This window comes from Protopterus annectens, chromosome 9.part0 (genome assembly GCF_019279795.1).
Source record: "Protopterus annectens isolate FY-2018-M chromosome 9.part0, PAN1.0, whole genome shotgun sequence".
Classification (NCBI taxonomy): Eukaryota; Metazoa; Chordata; order Ceratodontiformes; family Protopteridae; genus Protopterus; species Protopterus annectens.
The window spans coordinates 96,438,562-96,458,311 of NC_056743.1; the positions used below are offsets into that span (position 1 = coordinate 96,438,562).

Genomic DNA, 19,750 nt, shown 5'->3' on the forward strand with positions numbered 1-19,750 from the left:
AGGGCAGATGCTTGCAAGGTTTTGACCCTGCCCTATTCCTCAACCCCTTTAAAGAGATTGATTCTCTTCCTCTACAGCTTCACATTTGATGTCTTCCTTTTGCTAAAAGGCAGCCGCAAAACAGTCAATTCAGCAGTGCAGGAAGTGAAGTAAACTTGTTAAGATCATATTATATAACAAACAAAAATCTCTCAAAATAAAACTGGCATGAATTCTGAGGAAATATGACAACCATGTCAATGTACACCATCACACTAGTAAACACATGCTGACCATGTCAATGTATACCACCCACACCAGTGAACAAAAAACACTGCAAGCCACACCAATGACATCAGTACTATGCAGTACAGGGGGATATAGTACAAAATGTTTTGTAGTCATACTGCCCTGGATTTATCAGTAAGTATAACTTTTTTCAAACCCAAAATGTCCTGATGGGTACAGATATATGAATTTGACAGTTACAGTAGAGAGTCGATTAACCGAACTAACTGGGACCTAGGGTAGTTTGGATAAACTGTTCTGATAATCAAACAAGTAATTGAACCAGATAAAAAACTTCTAAAAATGTTTTTGATTAACATTAAACATAAATAAAATAAATATACTGCAAGTACAAAACTGTATAGTATACTACTGTAGTACAATATCAAAAAAACAGTCAAGTGAATACGTACAGCGTTTACGTATTCAGACTGATTTTTCCTACCTGAAAACTGTGGAAGGCTACAATCGGATAATTGATGTTTCGGATAATTGACTCTCTACTATATTTTAGTTGTGCTCCTCTTACCATAATGCAGTCCAAATTCTTATAACACATCTTGCCTACACTCTTGCATCAAATTCTCTGCCATTATTACAATGGCAGAACTCAAGAATCAATGCACAATCTGAGAATCTCTAGAAAAAGTGTCAAACTTTCTTCCACGGATACACATTGGTTTGAGCACTTTAGTACACTGCAAAATGCAGTTTCTTACTCTGCTGTAAAATGGGTATTTATATTAAATATTTTGGGGGAAAAACAGGAATCACTTTACTCATCAGCTGAGTCTACTTTTATCACTGCTATGAGGTTTCTTCATTCAGAATACAAAAGTGAAGTGAACCCCAAAAAGCTCAAAAGATGTACAGCCAAAGGAAAAGGGCAAAAAAACCCCTCTAAAATGACATGGCAGCATAAAACAGCAATGAAGTCTTATAAATCCAGATGGGTGGAAAAGAGCTAAGAGCTGCAAACATCAAATGGTGTCACCTTCTTTGGTCACAACCCTTAATCTCAACCCTCACATTTTAAGGGCCAAGGAAACAAAAGGGGAAAAAAAGTAATACGAGACCATTAATATCCAACATCCCAATGTAGTGATTACTGAAGACATAAAATAGAACAGCAATGTTAAAGAACAGAAAGAAACATGAAATATGAGCAGGGAAAAAAACGGTTGGACCTTCATAATCTGTGGCAGGAAGGGAACAATGAAGAAATGATACTGCAAAGTAAAGTTCCTAGACACTAAACATCTAGTTGGTATTACAGGGAGGAAAAAAACTGGAATAAGGTTAATTCTGCTGGAGGGTGAGTTTTCCATTAAGCATGCTGGCATAATGGTTTCCTTAGGCAATGCTGCAAGTCACCAATGATCTCAGAACAATGAACAATTCTGTACATCCTATATAACTGTAGATGTTGCATTTATATTCAAAATACACCATTTTTTTTAAATGGTAGCAAATCATACCTCCCAACCTGCAGACATTCAAAATAGGAACAAAATCTCTTGAAAAGTTGGTACACCCAGCATTAAATTTAAATATGAAAGAGCACATAAAACTTTTCTAACTTCCAGTAGAAAAGTGGGGTACTACTCAAACAAGTTTAAAAAAACAAGACCAGACAAAAAATATAAAAATATTAATTCAGAGCAAGTGTAAAGTCAGTAGACTTTAGCAAGGTCTTTCAGCTTTTCTCAGTTAGGGATCATCACAGCGGATCACTGGTCCACAGACTGATTGGCATCAGAGTTTTTACTGTGTCGAGTTGTCAGCCAGATGTTCCACCTTTCACAGAATGCACACGCACACACACCTACCTACACGTCTTTAAAACTCACTCGACTGTAGGGACGACATGCAGACTCCACACAGAAGGTGCTCCAACTGAGAAATGGACCGGAGAACCGCTGCACCTCCGTGACCTACAAAAAAGCATTAATGAACTATACTGCAAAATTCTTCCACTCATCATTTATTTTTGCTTCAGAGAAAGCTACATGTAAGATATATGTTCCCTCTGTTTAAATTATTGCTGCCACTAGTAAACTGGCCATGTATTATAGTTTTCTTGGATAAAGTCAGCTTAAAAAATTCACATGTGATGAGGAGGCTTCAGAAAATTGTGTGAGGGGGTAAATCAAGCCTGAACAAACCTCCACAAACAGGGACATAATGCCCAGTGGTAAATCAGGCCTGAAAATAGTAACGTTCCCCCAAAATAGCAAGAATTGAGAGGTTTGTAGCAAATCACTGAACCATGGAATTTTATATAAACTGATTTTATGTGTACTTCTGCATATATGTGCTGGATCTTTTTTTAACCAGGTTATACCCAGTTGGGAATTCTAGGTCAACAAATGCAAATATAGTATCCTGCTTAAAGACTCATTTTGTAGGAAATCCTCAGAACCTGTATCTTCATCTTGTCCCAGTATAAAGCACAGGGTTCAGTGCCTCCTTTCTGAACAGGTATCATAACAGTACTGCACTGTCTTTAATGACATGAAGCATCTGTGGATGCTGGTTTAAAGCACAGACACCTGAAACCACAAAACTGCTGTAATTTCTTAGATTTACTGGCTCTAACTTTCTAACAGATCCCATGATAACTACAAATGGACTCCCCAAATACAAGAAATCCAGTGACAAGGGCTGGGTTGGTTCTGAAAGGGAAAATGCCACTGCTGGACAGATTAAGAACTTGTACCCACCACGTAAATTATTTTTCCAGAAATTAAAGTACTGTTATTACTTCCTTTGGATGAGCTCGGGGCTTGCTTCTAAAAGATGCTTAGATAACTGTTTTCTCACATGCTTAACACTAGAACAAAGCACATGAAACTTAAAACCCTCAGTATACTGCCTGTCACCTTGCGAAGCTTTTATCTGCCGATTACAGGCTGAGCACCTACAGTTTGTTTTCTGGTGGGAAAAATTTAAGATACTGCAGAACCTGATATTTTAATATGAACTAGGTTCAATGTTATCAATTGTATTAGTGATGCTGAATGTTTGATGCTAGTGTTTAGGTGAATGAAGCATTTGAAAATTAACATAAGCCTATCATTTTTCAGTGGCAAGTTCAGTGAATCTACAATTATACCACACAACAACCAGCAATGTAAGTCAGTACTGTCACAATCACTAACAAACTCATTAAGCTTGCAGTTTGCCTTTCACTTACAGTTAAGTGTACTATTTCATATATTCTGTGGTTGATGACTTTAGTAAATCGCGCAGAGTGTAGAGAAAGAAGGAAAAAAAGGAATGAAATATAAACTTTGCAGAATATGCAACTCCTTTCAGTGGAAATGCAGCAGAGAAGTTAAAAAGTGCAGCTGGCTTTTTAAATGTGCACATATATGCACCCTTTACATACTAGTGTTTCTTAACATGTCACTGTAGGTCAAAAATGTATTTGTTTTACTTGGACTCTAGCTTTCTGGACTCCACCTTCAAGAGTTGAGGCTAAAGAAAATGGGAAACTTTGCTTTAAAACTCAAGGCAAACAGAAAAAGAGAGAATCTGGTGTACTGAAGCAGAGAAGGGCAACTGTTAAGTTAATCACTGTTTGCCTTGCTTTCACAGTGTACAGACAGAATCTCAAGTATGGAATTCATTCACCCGTAAGACACTGCAACTCCTGTTTGGACTAACAAGTTGGAGGTAGAGAGTTCAATAAAATATTTAGCTACTGGTAGTGGCAGGACAAGAGAACATGTTAGTCTATCCATAAGCCATCTGTTTAAACTCATTTATTTTATATTTGACTGTGCTAGTGTATAGCTCACAGGTTCATACACAGATAACTAGGCATGCAGTCCAAGAGACAATTAAGAAGCCTAGTCCAAAATCCCAGTTGTACAGCGCTGTCTGGTTAAAGGACTTTCTTAAAGTCACACAGAAGCCAAATGAAGGCTGAATAAGTACAGTATTAGTCTTCCACCCTAAATGCTAGACTGTTTTGCATATTTTATTTTGCAAACTAAATTACTTTGTTTTATTTCAAGAAAACAGTTTTATACTTTACTTTTTAAAGCCTCCAGCTGGTGATTTATTTATTAGTATAAGGGTGTATGTGTAGACCTGGTGACACCTCAAATGTTGGCATCCACCTTCTGATCTGTGACTGCTTAGAGCTATTGCTTTCATAGAAATAATTAATGGTTGGCTTGCTTTAAGGGTGAACACAGAGTTCTTTGTGTGCAAAACAGGTATGGCTGGTGGCAGCAGGTTACAAAAAAGGTAGGGACAGATCACTAACCCCTTCTGAAAAACTGTGTGTATGGGGAGCAGTATGGGTGTGGTTGCTTGCACATACAAAATAAATTATAATGACTTCAGTTACTTTTGGCAAGACAGCTCTGGAAGCCCAGCTTTGTGGTTCAGAGGGTTGAAGACCTGACTAACCCAAACAACCCAATATACATTAGCAACCTGGGAACTGAAAGTGAGTAGCACTGCCTGCTCAAACATCTGGAGGAGAAGGAAAAAGGCTAGCTCACTGCACTGTTAACAAACAAGACAATACAAAAGCGAACCACAGAAACTGCAAACAAATAAAGAAGCCAAGAGGTTCCAAAATCCACAACAGAATTTAATATACTAAGACAATAAATGTAAAGTGCTTTTCATCTGCTTGGATCACCAGACTTCTTCAGACAAAAAGACTGTCTGAAGAAGTCCAGTGATCTGACCAGACGAAAAGCGCTTTACATTTATTATCTTAGTATATTAAATTCTGCTGTGTATTTTGGAACTTCTTGGCTTCTTTATTTGTTAACAAACAAGACAAATGTGTACATGGTGTGAAGCATCTGGCTTTAGGGGTCATGTTTGAATTTGCTAAACTGTGTTTCCTTAACTGCATTCAAGGGATATTGGTAGGAAAGCAAACTCCCACAAGACAAGTAGCAGAAAACTTTCATGTCAGCTGGAGAGGCTGATGTTAGATCTCAAAATAGAAAAAAAAATGTGCCTGTCCAATAAAAATCACTCTCTCAGTTTTATATCCAGTTTCAGAGACTACTTCTTTCATCTCTCAGAGTAGCGTCTTTGTAATTTAAAAGTCAGGTGAGCAGTTCTTCAAAGTTTTTGGCAGCTATCAAAAGACAGCAATGCCTGGACATTTTCACTGCAAAGTGCTGGCTTAAGAGGAAAGATTAGCTCTCTTATCCCTGTAAAGTGCTGTAGTCGATATGTCTGCAGCCAGCATCCAAGCATCTCAGATCTTGTCTGCATGCCACCTCTTAAGTGTTAACAAGATGCACAGTGTATATCAAACTGCTTGTCCCAGGGACAATTTGCCCTGACATCTCTCGGTCTGAGAGACTACTGCTAGAATATGCTACTTAACAGTGAAATTCCTAGATGGTTCATTCTCAACAAGCTCAAAGTGCTTACACATTGTTCTTATCTCCAAAGATCAGATCTTGAGAGAACTATGTAAGATCAAGTACCTGCTTAGAAACCATTCGTTTCAGCATGGACTGCATTTCATCAGGGTAAACAGAAATCATCAGTTCTGAATTCAGTACTGCAGTGACATTTTTTTCTTTAGTTAACATTTGATAACTGTTTAAGTGGACTGGTGCGAGGATCTTTTTTTAGCCATGACCCAGGCCAAGAAGGCAAAGGCATTACAAAGTCAAACAACACTAACATTTATAGCAGAGATATAATGCATACAATCCATCAATAAAGAAGGTATTATAACAAATATAGCTACAACTGTTAATGTGCAAAACTTTGAGCTACAAATATGCAAATGTGTATGCATGACACAGTAAATAAATGTCAAATTCAGAGAGAGAAATACATAAAGTGGGGAATTTTCATCTTGTAACAGTATATAGTAGACACTAGGTGGCATTTAGTTAACAGTGGGCAGCATACAGTAAACAGTGGGGGATACATAGTGGACACCGAGCAGCACACAGTAGACACTGGGAAGTATGACTGGTACATAGATCTCAGTCGGTACCCCAGAAGTGGTTACATTTATTCTCTTTTACAATGTGAGAATTTAGACAGAAGGACTGAAGTTGACTGATTCTACTAATCTAACCTGGGAATGCTATTCCAACCAGCATGTACAGTTTTGGAAAATGCACTATCATAAGTGAAACGCATAAACCGTTTCTCGGTAATCAATTTCTGACACTAAATTTGTTGAGGGGGCCTCAGGATCTGTTATGAAAATTTTTGAATGATGTGTGTTGAGGAGAAGACATGTCACAGAAGACACGGTAAGCCAGTTACGTGCATTTATTGTACTACAGTGTTGCTCTGTTGCTAGGTGGATGAGAATTTTATTTTCTGCAGATTGAAGTATTTGAGGTGTTCTGGGCTGACCAGAAGGCAATAACTGGAAGGCCATACACAAGCATTGGAAGGAGGACATTTTTAGCTATAGCATTTCTAGCTTTTTAAGTTTGAGAATTTTTAAGACAGTTTAGTTGATTTAAAACTTCATTCAGTTGAGACTTGGTTTGTGCAGTAAATTATATATTTGGGTCCAGTGTGATGCCTAAGTATTCTTGCTTATTTTCCCCATGACTCTGAAGTCCTTTTCGAAAGGCTGATCAAATATCTCAAAAATCCATTTGCAACTGTTTTATTTCACAAAGACTTTTGAAATTTATACAGATAAGCTTTGGTAAGCCATTTATTCTGAATGGTGCTATCAATACAGAGGTTGCAAAGGATGTTCTGCTATTTGGAATACTAATCAAAATCAAATGCAGTCACTAAATAGATGCCAAGAAAGTCATAGTGCACACAATGAGGTGGTGCTGAAAGTCATTCCCAGGGGTGGATGTGCTTGAGAGTGGCACTGGGAGCCATGTGCCCTCTAATGATACTAGTGTTATACTCTCAGTCTGTTTATTAGTACCACATACCTAGAAAAAATGACTATTCATTTTCACAATTACTAACTGCTCTTCATTCAGTGTCACTAAATCTTCAATTCTCAGAATGGAAAGGATAACCACACACAAAGGTCTCCAGACTTAGCAAAAATCTCATCTTTTCTAAATACAAAATGTAGCATTCTGGAAAGTTCTGTATTTTGGTTACTACCCTCAATCCGACATGTTTGACCCCCCCCCCCCAGGACCTTCCCTAATTCACACATCTGGCCCGTTCATTCTGGTGAAATGGGAGACAGGCATTTTCAGGCCTGGTGACAGCCCTGTGTCCCATTTGCTCCTACCTGGAAATGTCAACTGGTACTTGGTTCCCTGGTGAAAGTCTAGTGATAGGAGAGAATTTCCAGCTTGCCACTCCTAGGAAAGCAGCATCCCCTTTCTGCCTGACCCCCAGTGGCTCCTCTGAAGGCACAATTGCTATCTACCAAGCAGAAGCACTCCCACACACACCTTCTCAGCCACATTGTGTGAATGCACTATAGCAGTATGGATTTCTCTGCCTTGAAACTCTATTAGGGAAACCCCAAGTGAGCCAACTAGATGCAATCTATGTGGTGAGTCACAACTGTCACCACCCCCCCCCCCCCCCCAGAAGGGGAGAGCCAGCAGTGGCCACTTATTCCCCTCCTCCCCGGCCAGCTCCTATAGGCATTTGAAATGCTAATCAAACTATGACTACCTGTGGCATAGTCAGGCCTTTATCCATCTACATCACAGGGCTGCTTTTTGATGACAAACTCAACAGTGTTTGTCCATTCTTCACTTGCTCTCAGATGAAGACATTCATAACAGGTAGCCCCACTATAATACAATATTGTATGTCTAATGTATTGGGTGCTCAGTCCTTTTATCTAAGTGAGAGTGAATGTGACAGTACATCAGCAATGCCATGCTACTGCAGATGTCTGAATTCAATATCATAAGAATTTAACACTAGTTTAAGTAAACAGCACCATACACAAACAAGAATGACTTGCATGTATGTATGTATGTATGTATGAGAGTTCTGATCTCTCTCTGGACTGTAAAAAGGAAAATGAAACATTTGAGATCCACCCCCAAGTGACAATGGTTTTATACTTTCTGTGTATGTGTGTGTGGGGGTTAACCCTTACCACATCTCCTATCTAATAGTCAACTCAGAGGTCATACAATTAGTAAATCTGCTGTTGTTGTGTCTTTTGGCTTTTCCCGGTTAGGGGTGCCACAGCGGAACTCCGGTCCGCTAATGATTGGCAGCAGATTTTTACGTGCCAAGTTGCCGGCCCTGACGCACAACCTTCAACGAAGGTATGCCCATTCACGCATGTCTCCACACAGAAGACGCTCTAGCTGAGAATCGAACCGGACTGTGAGGTGACAATGCTACCGCAGCACCACCACTGCTAAAACAGAAAATTAAGGATTACACTGATTATGTTCACCATTTTGCAATGTAACCTGACTGGAGATTGGCATTCATAAACGATTTCTGTCCTGCAATGCATAGGTCACCTCCAATCAAAAGTTTATGCTGAGATCCACAACTGTGTGACAAACATTTTCTAACCAATTCATCAATGACATTTTCATACTTAAAAAAGATTTTTTTTTTTTTTTAAGTCTCAGAGCCTTGAATGTTTCTGAAACAGCTCCTTCCAGTACTAGCAAAATATACCATGTTTTGGTGCCCGATATATGTACTCAGCACTGAACTGAAATCGTGCTTTCAATGTCATTATCATTTGCTGCGCAATAAAGCTCTACCTCTGTAAGCTGATCACTCCAAGTAGCAGTGAAAGTAAAACTCTGGCTAAGCATCTCTCCTCTTTGTTCACATACATTTTAAATATTCATGCATATATTTACCTATACTTATTCACAGGTTCACAAAAAAAACTTTTTCTCAGGTGAAATTAAATTCACACAGTGTAAAATTATTAAAATCTCATAAGTAAAGGAAATGCATCCAGAAAAAAGGAGGTTATTACCTCTCTGTACTCCTCCATCAATAGGCCAATCATTGAGTACAATACTCCATTTGGTATTTATCTCTCCAAACACCTGCACCAGCTGGAAAGACCACAGAAATACCTCACAAAGAGAACCCATGGCCTCCAACATCTGTCCTACGTGGACAGGTTCAAATTACTATCACTTTGCTCAGTATCATACAGATTGCTTAGAGGTGATCTGTGTCTCACCCAGAAGGCAATCTTGGATCCTGCCTTAGTAGAGATGCTCCATATCCGTAAATCTAACTCCTTGTGCATTACTGCTTGAAAGGCCTAAATCTAATAACCGACATTAACAAAACCTGCTACAGAGACAGGTTTGTCTCCCAGAGGCCGTCCCATCTCTGGAACAGATTTCCCATACAAGTTAGAGTACGTCACTGATCCTCTTCAAGCGCAACCTTGACGAGAGAATGGGAAACTACAAATCTGTCCCAGGGGTTCCACCTGTGTCCCTCACTGACAGGGGCAACAGGTGCTGACTGAGGTTTCTTTTTTGGAGATAAACTCTTGGCTAGGCTTGTAAGGGCCCCACGGCCATTAGCTTAGTAACCTCCTATGATCCTATGAACCCCTCTTTTACATTTTATTTCTACACTACTTATGCATTTCCTCTTTCAAGGCAAACCCTCTTTCACAGCACGAACATTTGCTCTGCCATCTTCCCTTATTCTTTTTTATCCTTCCTGCAAGTAATACAAGGAGTGCTTCAACAAGAATGCATTGTTTATTGCTCAGAACTGCTTATTAAAAAAGTAACCATGCATAGCCAAACAGCAGGTGAGCTGCCTCAAACCCATTCTTTGCTGTACTATACAAAAGGGCAGCAGCAGGATGTACACTCAAGTACACAAAGCAGCAAAGGTCTTCTTCCATGTACTACAGTAATACTGTACTCCTCTCAGCAGTTTCTAGCCCTAGTGAACAGAGCTGGTACAACACAATTGTTTGGGTAAATAAATAAAGTCGTATGAAACCATACTTACAGCAAAATCATCAAAATTGTTTGACCAGTATTCCAGCTGCTCGTAAGTGCCACAATCCATAGTACTGTTGTCAGAGACATTGCCAGAATGAATATTTGGAACAACACTACGGAAATTCCAAACAGAAAACAAAACAATTTCAAAAATGCAGAAATGAAATGGTACATAAACATTTAACACAAAGTTCATCCTGATCCTTACCTTGCATTTCCTGGTGCTACAATCACTCCTTTAAAAAGCATTATACCTAAGATAGCAAACACGTAATACACAACCTGAAAAAAATATATAATTTGGTTAAGAATTCAGTATAAATGGTACAATGTTTCTAGATAATTTCACTGCTGTGTCAACACAGATTTAGGAAAGTGCAAGTAAATGAGGCACAGCAGGCCACTTGTATTTCAGTTGTGTTCACACACATGCTGCACAAATCTGACAACTAATTAAACTAATGCCTGTATGAAAAAATTATTAATGTCTTCATAAAAAGCTGTTGAAACGTCAAGCATTAACATGTGTACAGATTACCATGAAAAATTCACAAATTAAAAGCATAACTTATTTCATACTAAGTTACATGAAGCAGAGTATCTCTTAGCAGTACAATTCACTGTGTAACACTACCATAACAAAATAACTTGGAATGCTCTACATGAACCAGTGGCACAAAATGCACACGGACTGTGGGTGCTGCATGCCCAGGACAGGTAATAAGAAGTTATGTACTCACCATAACGTTCCATGTTAGTTGTCTTCTTCTCGCCTTCTTTCTTGCTGGATGGGTTCGGAGCCGAACCTCGGCTCCGACTCGGCCTAATACTAAAGCTCGAGAGCTATTTTTACTGGCTCGAGGCTAACCTATGTCCCGTAATGCTAGGCATCATATACCCAGATCTCGTTTGATAGCTAACACTATGGACAAAAACATGTCCCACCACAAGAAAGGATAAATCTATGAACTCTATACAACTATGAGCCCCACAGCCTGTCTTTCACCAGGGCTGCCAAAAAGGGGACAAGAGCTCTAGGTGAAGGGGTAATCCTGGTGACAAAGAATGTCTCACCCAATACTCTAGGCCTTTCCAGGCTAGGGGGATGGAGGGTGGGACGCAAGAAAGAAGGCGAGAAGACAACTAACATGGAACGTTATGGTGAGTACATAACTTCTTAATGTTTAGTTGTCAATCTCGCCTTCATTCTTGCAGGATGGGACAGCGTCCCTTGCACCTTAGTCCTGGGTGGCTCAATGGAACAGACTCTTGAGTACAGTGGAACCAAAATCAGCACAATTTCTGGAGGCAATATCCAGTTTGTAATGAGAAATAAAGGTATGAGGGGAGGCGCATGTGGCCACTGCACAAATAGAATCCATAGGTAACCTCGCTTGAAAAGCAACTGAGGAAGCTAATGCTCTAGTTGAATGAGCTCTAGGTTTGGTAGGGAGCTCCTTATGCCTCAATTGATAAATTAAAATGATGAGAGGTCAACCATCTGGACAAGGTCACTTTAGAAACTGGAAGGCCTTGCTTCCCTTCCGCGTAAGATAAGAAGAGTTGCTCTGATTTTCTCGTTAGTTTAGTTCTATCCAGATAGAAGCGTAGCTGCCGGTGAACGTCCAAGCAATATAATCTTCTCTCAGCTCTGTCAGTGTAACTTGGAAAGAAAACTGGGAGATCAATAGTCTGACTGAGATTTTTTTCAGATAGAACCTTAGGTAAAAAGGATGGATTAGTCCTAAGAGCCACTCTATCTTTGTGAAAAACAAGATAAGGGGGGCGCACAGATAGTGCTTGTAATTCCGAAACCCTTCTGGCTGAGGTAATAGCTACCAGGAAAAGTGTTTTCCAGGAGAGCAGTTTTAATGAGCAGGAGGCAGCAGGTTCAAAAGGAGGCAGAATTAATGATGACAGTACCAAATTTAGATCCCACGGTGGAGGAGGGTCTTTGACTGGGGGCCTAAGTAATAGGGTACCCTTCAGAAAGGCTTTGCAGAGCTTGTGGGACATAATGCTAGATTCTGACAAGCCAACGTGGAAATTTGCAATAGCTGCCAGCTGGACTCTGATAGTGGCTGAAGAGGAGACTTTTTGGAAAAGTTCCGCTAAAAAATCTAGAACTGTTTGGACAGGAGCAGTGAAGGGGACTACTTGATTTTTCCTTGCCCAAATAGAGAAACGTTTCCATTTACTCGCGTACATCCTTCTGGTGTTAGACTTGTGAGAGGCAAGGATAATCTCACGTACTGACTGAGAAATTAAGGGAAACCCAGCTAGGGTTGGAAGTGGAGCAACCAAGCTGTGAGGTTGAGAGATGAAAGGGAATGGTGCAGCCCGCCCGACTGATGGGTCAAAAGGTCTGGCACTGGGTCCAGATGCCAGGGCTGCTCCAGTAGGTGACGTTGTAGGAACGGAAACCAGACTTGTCGGGGCCAGTAAGGGGCAATGAGGATCATCCTGGATCTCAAGGCAGTTGCTTTCTGGACTAAGTGAGTGATTAATTGAAAAAGGGGGAAAAGCGTAAAGGAGACCCCGGGGCCAATCGTGGGCTAGAGCGTCTCTGGGAGAGAGGCCCGGAAGAGGAGAGAGGATGAAGAAGTCCTGACACTTGCTGTTTTGCAGGTTGCGAAAAGGTCACAGCAAGGCTGACCCCACCTTCTGAATATTTGATCCACTACTAGTTGGTTGACAGACCACTCGTAGGGCATGAGAATGTCCCTGCTCAGCCTGTCTGCTATAACATTGGACTTTCCGGGAATGTGTTTTGCTATCAGAAACCGGTGAGAAGAGATTGCCCATTGCCAGAGTCTGAGCGCTTCCTGACAAAGAGAATAGGACCTGGTTCCGCCCTGTTTGTTGATGTACCATACTACGGACATATTGTCTGTCTGAATCGCAATCGTCCCGGTGGGAAGAGAGTTCTGGAGGGCCTGCAACGCCAACAGCACCGCTCACATCTCCAAGACATTGATGTGCAAGTGGCACTCGAACGGTTGCCATGTGCCTTGGACTATCCTGCCCTGAAAATGCCCCCCCCTCCCCACCCGATCAGGGAGGCATCCGTTGTCACAGTGGCAACTGGAGGGGGAAGAACAACCGGTCTGCCTTGAAGCACCTGAGGTGAGACCATCCACCAAGCTAGGTGTCGTTTGCATGATCGAGTGATGAAAATATTGTGCGACATGGGATGCTGCTGAAAGGACCATTGGGAAAAAAGCATCCACTGTAGTATCCGCATATGAAAGTGAGCTGGGGGAGTAAGGGGATTGTTGCAGCCATTAGACCCAGCGTTTTCAGTACAAGCCTGGCTTGGATTCTGTCCTCCTGTAGTAGGATTTGAACGTGACTGCGAAAGTCTAACACTCTTTGTGTAGGTAGTTTTGCTGACAACTCCACCGTGTTTAACATGGCACCTATGAAGGTAATATGCTGACAAGGCGACAAGGCAGACGTTTTGAAATTTATGGAGATGCCTAACGCTTTGCACGTTTGTACAGCGTAAACCCTGGCTTGAAGTAACTGGTGCCTGGAGGTGGCAGTAAGGAGCCAGTCATCCAAATATGGAAACACCTGGAATCCTTGACGTCTCAGGTGAGCCGCAACCACTGTCATGCATTTGGTAAACACCCTGGGGGCTGTGGTGAGGCCAAAGGGCAGGGCTCTGAATTGGTAGTGACTGGTTCCCAGCCGGAAGCGAAGAAACCTCCTGTAGCGCCTGTTCATTTTGATATGGTAGTACGCATCCTGAAGGTCTATAGAGCACATCCAATTGTCCCGAGCCAAGAAGGGAAGAATGGACTGTAGCGTGACCATCCGGAATTTTGTTCTTTGAACCGATTTGTTCAGTCTGCTGAGATCCAAAATAGGTCTCCAGTCCCCTGTCTTTTTTGGTACCAAAAAGAATTTGGAGTAGATTCCGGACCCTTGTTGGTCTGCTGGGACAGGCTGGATGGCTCTTTTTAAAAGCAGCTTTGAAATTAGTAGTGCTGCTTGGTCTATCAGACCGGGTGGAACGTCTGGAAGAGGCCCTTTTGGTTGATGTGGGGTGTGGATAAAGGGGATTTTGTAACCCTCGGATATGATCGACCGTACCCATCTGTCTTGCGTAAGAAAGCACCAGGCTTTTGAGTACAGCGAAAGTCTTCCCCCGACTGCCTCCGAAGGTGGACAGTCGGGGCAGCTCCTCAGGGGTGCTGAAAGGGTTTGTCAGAGAATGATTCTCTGCTACCCTGATTCTGCGGACCCCCCCCCTGCCCCTAGGGCGGCATCTATTATTGTTCCCTCCTCTGCCTCTGGAGGGAAGCTCACCACGTGCGTCCGGCAGAACTTCTTGAGGTTTGCGGAACCACATTTTCCCGCCCTTCTGACCTTAGGATATGGTCTAGAAGGAGCGGAGAAATGGACTCCCACAGCAGAGAGAGTCTTGCCTTCCTGTTCGCACCTGGTTAAGGTATCCTTCACTTGAGGTCCAAAAAGAGCAGAACCATCAAAGGGGGTGTTAGTGAAGGACGCCTTGAAGGGGTCAGCAAAATTACAGAGCCACATCCAGGCATGTCTCCTTAGAGCAACACCCGTACCTGCGGCTCTACTCATTCCATCGGCTGCATAAGAGATGAGCCGCATGGAAGAGTTAACGATAGAGTTCAGGGTCCCCAGCTGGGAATTGATCTTTTCCTGAGACCCCACAGCTGTTGGGTCCTGTAATGTTTCACCCAGTTCCTTGAGAAGGTCTCTGAAGTCAGGTGAAATGGCATAAATAGTTCAGCGACCGCATGGAAAAGGTCGCTGAAGAAAACATCCGCTTGCCGTACCTATCCATAGTCCTAGATTCCTTATTAGGAGGATGGACAGGTACTGAATGGTCAGCCAACTCCTTAGCGGCTGCCGCCACCACCATGGCATCCATGAAGACACTCAGAGAGAAACTGTTTGTCAGGGCAGTAATAAATTTAGTGGGCCTCCTGGGAGTTGGTTCCATAGTATCTGGAGCCGTCCACGCCTTCCGAGCCACCAACTCCATAAGTGGGTCGAAAGGCGGGGACACCCAGGAGGTGGAAGGGTGAGAACCGAACGCATCCAGGTACACCGGACTCGTCCTCGGATGGGTTAAGGGCAGAACAGTTCCCCCTCTGTTTGTGGATCTCTAAGATGTCAGAAAAGGAGACCTCCTCAGAGGGGGACCTTGGGGACTCTTCCGAATCATCCAGGTCGGTGTCAGATGTCACTGACTCAGGAGAGTCAACATGTTTCCTCTTATATGTCCCTCTTCCGAGGGGGCTCCCCTGAAGGATCAGGGGAGGCCTCGGAAGAGGAAGAAAGGCCCAATGGGGCAGCCTGGAGTGTCGGTTCTCCTCGCTTGGGGTCGGGAGGGTAGGCAGGGGCCGAAGCAGGCACCGTAGAGGAAGGGGCCGAGGAGGCCGACCGTGGCGCCAGTATAGGAGCCAGCACGCTCCTCATGACCTCAAAGGCACCTCTGTCAGGCAGGGAAGAAGGACCCAACTCTGAGGAGATGAGAGCTCCCCTCGGCACAGAGAGGGACAGCTCCAAGGTCGATGAGGCTGAAATCACCTGCACCAAGGCTCCGAGAGGGAGAGCGGGGTCGGACAAGTGTCCGATGCCACTCACCCCCTTGGAGCCGACCAGGGAGTCTCGGTGCCTGGATCCCTCCAAGGACGGAGCCAAGGATGGGATCAGAGCCGACGAAGGAACCGACAAAAGAGGGATCGGTTCCGACGCCCCCACAGTACTCACCTCGATGACCTCCGGCTCCAAACTCAGCAGAGTAGTCGGAGGAGGAACTTGAGTGGGTGTAGGGGTAGCCCCTGTCTGTTGAGACGGGCTATGTAGCAACTGGGCCAGTGCTTGCGACTTCAAAAGCCGGCTGACTACCCTCTCGAGGTCATGGTCCGAAAGCCTGGAAGACCTAGAGGAATGAGATCTATGGCTCCGCTCCGACAACAGAGGAGACTTCAGAGCCTATCTAACCAACTAGAGAGACGGAGACCTGGAGCGCTTTCTGCTCGGGGACGGCTCAGACACTAAAGTCGGAGTAGACTGAGGTCTAGGTGCCTCGGTTCCGGCCGGAACCGATGAGGCAGCAAGAAAACTGCTCGGAGCCGGCTCCGAACATGGAGCCGACGATTTGGCAGGCTTAGGAGGTTTTCCAGTCATGGTCTTAGCCGGAGAACCTTCAGGCTTTAACAAGCCTCTAAGAATGAGTTTATTTCTGCGCTCCTGCAGGACTCTAGGGCTGAAAGCATGGCAGATGGAACAAGAGTCCTGCAGGTGCAGAGGGCCCAAACAATACACACAAGAAGTGTGACCGTCTGTCAGAGGCATATTCTGACAGCACGAGTTACACTTCTTGAAACCCGATACCTTAGTATCCTTAGACATACGAATGTAAAAATTAGACTAATTTATAATAAAAATTACAATAAGCAGAAAAAGGGAAACTACCACTAAACAGAGGGACAGAATTCCACACACACACAGAACTACTAAGGGAAAACTGTACTACTAAGGGGGAGGGTCAGAGGCCCAACCACCTTAAGGGTGGAGAAAATGAGGGGATTTAGCAACTAAAGGGGTGGGAAAACTATTCGCTAACTTCACTAACACTAAAAAGGTAAAATAGGAAAAAATCTGACAGAAAAACTATCTATAAAGCTATTAATAAAATACGACCTGGAGCCGGTAAAAAACACAATCTCGTAGCTGAAGCGGCAAACGAGATCTGGGTATATGACGCCTAGCATTATGGGACACAGGTTAGCTTCAAGCCGGTAAAAATAGCTCTCGAGCTTTAGTATTAGGCCGAGTCGGAGCAGAGGTTCGGCTCCGAACCCATCCAGCAAGAATGAAAGCGAGATTGATAACTTAACATCTGGTATTATGAATAGAATACTACACGACAGCAGAAGAATCTGTGTGTAGACAGGAACAGGAAAGACTAAAAAATCCACCCAACGTGTATGTGCAACACCATACACCTGTTCAAGGCAATATTATTTATTTAAAAACACACAAATATTAGTAAAGTCAGAACTTCCCAGGCTGGTCTACTATTAAGGCTAATTTAATTCCTCTTACCAAGCATGTATCAAACCAAAAGGTCTCCATTTCCTCTACTCATTTTCATTGCACTTTTGTATTCCACACTACTTTAATATAACAATCATTCCAATTGTTTTTTTATCATATGTTATGATGTTTTTTTCCATATAAAATGGCTTTCATACAGTGATCCACAACATTTACTATACAGTCACTGTTGCATACTATTGTGTGTGTGTCTTCTTACAAGATCAGAGTGTAAAGGACTTAAAAAAAATGGTACTCTGCCTTGCAGTTAGTACAGGGGACTTAAGCTCTGACTTATAAAGAGCTACTTCCTGTGCCAAGGGTGCATGCTTTGAATCTTTTCGCCTTTAACTGCATACTGTGTGACCTTGAACAAGTCACTTAGCCAGATAGCGCTCAGGGGCAATAATTTGGGCTAGGCTCCTTAATGGTCTCCTAGACTGCATGCCTAGTAATTAACTATGACTCTATGGTTGTTTTTTTGCCAGCTATTCCTACCGCACAACTGATAGGGTTCAGGAAAATCTCTGGCAATGTTCTGACAATTTAGACTAAAAAGGTCTTATCATCACACAGAGCTGTTAAAAATCAAGCACTTTAAAAAACTAAAATCCAAGCTCAAAGTCCCAAGGATATCCAAGTAAAATCTTGCAAATAAATCCAAGAAATTCAAAACAAAACAATGGACAAGTGCTTTCAGCTTAATCAGCCTTCTTCAGATCCTGTTTCCTGGAGCGTTTTAAAGGGTAATCACTAACTGAAAAATCTTATCCCATCATTCTCCGCCTTCTGACTGCCAGTTTTAATGGGACCATACCATTAAATCCAGGATGTTTGTCTAATTGTAACCTGGCTATCCACCGCATTTCCATGTACTCAGTACGACTAGATATATCCCCTCCCCTCAAATTATCTGTGACAAGTTGGATAACCATGAAACAAAATTTATGTCTTGGATTATGTGCAACATGTCAGGCTACAGCATTTTGTTTCTTCTGAAGGTTGATAAGAATGAGTCAGATCCACCTATGCGCCTGACTGCATCAGATGCAGGGTGGCTAACTGAACCTGCTTCTACCTTTGTTGATTAAGTCATACTTATTGTTACAAGGATTCCAACCATCCTTATGGACACGTCCCAATTTCTAACAGCTTTATTTCAATGTGTAGACAGTATGGTATTGTACCAATCCTCATAACCATGGATGTGAAGAATTTATTCACTGTGATACGCAACGAATATGGAATCAAGGCAGTTCGTACTTTTCTAACATTGGATAACAATCATCATAGAGCTAATTTGCTCCTTATTAATCTTGGAAAATATTACTTTTGTTTTTGAGAACTGCTACTACTGGCAGAAATGGGGACTGGCCATGGGCACTCCCTGCTCCAGTAGTTATTCCAACATAGTGATGGCACACTTGGAAAATGATGTGTCTTCAATGACATGAATCCATGGAAAAAAGACATAATATTCTACAAGTGTTCTGAAGCTGATACTTTTCAACTGTGGTCCAACAATGAAGACAAACTGGATGCCATTACTGCACACCTCGAGGAGACTATTACGTTACTCAGTTTTGACATGAAACATTCAAGAAACAGTATCACTTTCCTGGATGTTAAACTAGATCTCAGTTCTGCACATGGTATTAACACACAGGTTCATCAGAAGAAATGTTGGAAAAACCATAGGCTACATAGATCAAGCATGCATCCCAGTTATATTTACTCATGAATCATAATGGGACAGATGCTTAGGGTTTCAAGACTATGTACTAGTGACATATACTATGAAACCGAGGTTAAGTCTTTGAAGAATAATTTCATCAAACGAGGCTATACCAAGAGAGAAATGGATGAGATTGTTGGCAAGAACAAGAAGCTGAGAAGGTTGAAAAGACATTCATATTATTCAGCTGATAATACTGAAGCAAGTTCAAAACAGATACATAAAGTTGATACAAGTGAAAGAGGAATTAGACTTACTTCAACTTATAGCAATGATGTGAGAGACGTATGTCAAGTCATCAGGAATAACTGGAAAATATTCCAGACTGATCCAGACATTAAAAAGATTGTTGGAGACCAGCCAAGATTTTGTTTTGAAAATAAGAATACTTTAAGGAAAGTTGTGTGTGACAACACTCCCTTCAGAACCCAGAATGAACGTCTGGGAACGTAACTACGAAGGAAATGCAAGGCGTGCAATTACATCAACAGTTCTGGCTCATTTCAGCATCTGACTACAAAAAGGATTTATAATTTTGAACTCTATGCGGACGTATTCTTGCAATCTAGCTTATTTGGCACTACGTGGACAATGCATTTGTTCCTACATTGGAAAAACTAAAAGCATTTAAAGAACATATTCTTCATCACTTAAGCGACATACATCTAAAGAAGAAACAAAATGTCGAAACACCACAAACTGTTGAACAAACAAAAAATGCAGGACAAAGCACATCAAGCAT

General features: G+C 42.2%; 1 protein-coding gene across 1 annotated transcript in view; it reads right to left on the reverse strand.

The window, feature by feature from the left end:
• TPCN2 (two pore segment channel 2) overlaps window positions 1-19,750 on the reverse strand; it is a 1,483,468-nt gene that overhangs the window by 209,068 nt on the left and 1,254,650 nt on the right. The window contains exons 20-21 of the mRNA XM_044082617.1: window positions 10,393-10,466; window positions 10,192-10,297 (exon numbers count right to left, since the gene is read on the reverse strand). Coding sequence (XP_043938552.1) covers window positions 10,192-10,297; window positions 10,393-10,466 — 180 coding nt within the window. The remainder of the gene's footprint in view (window positions 1-10,191; window positions 10,298-10,392; window positions 10,467-19,750) is intronic.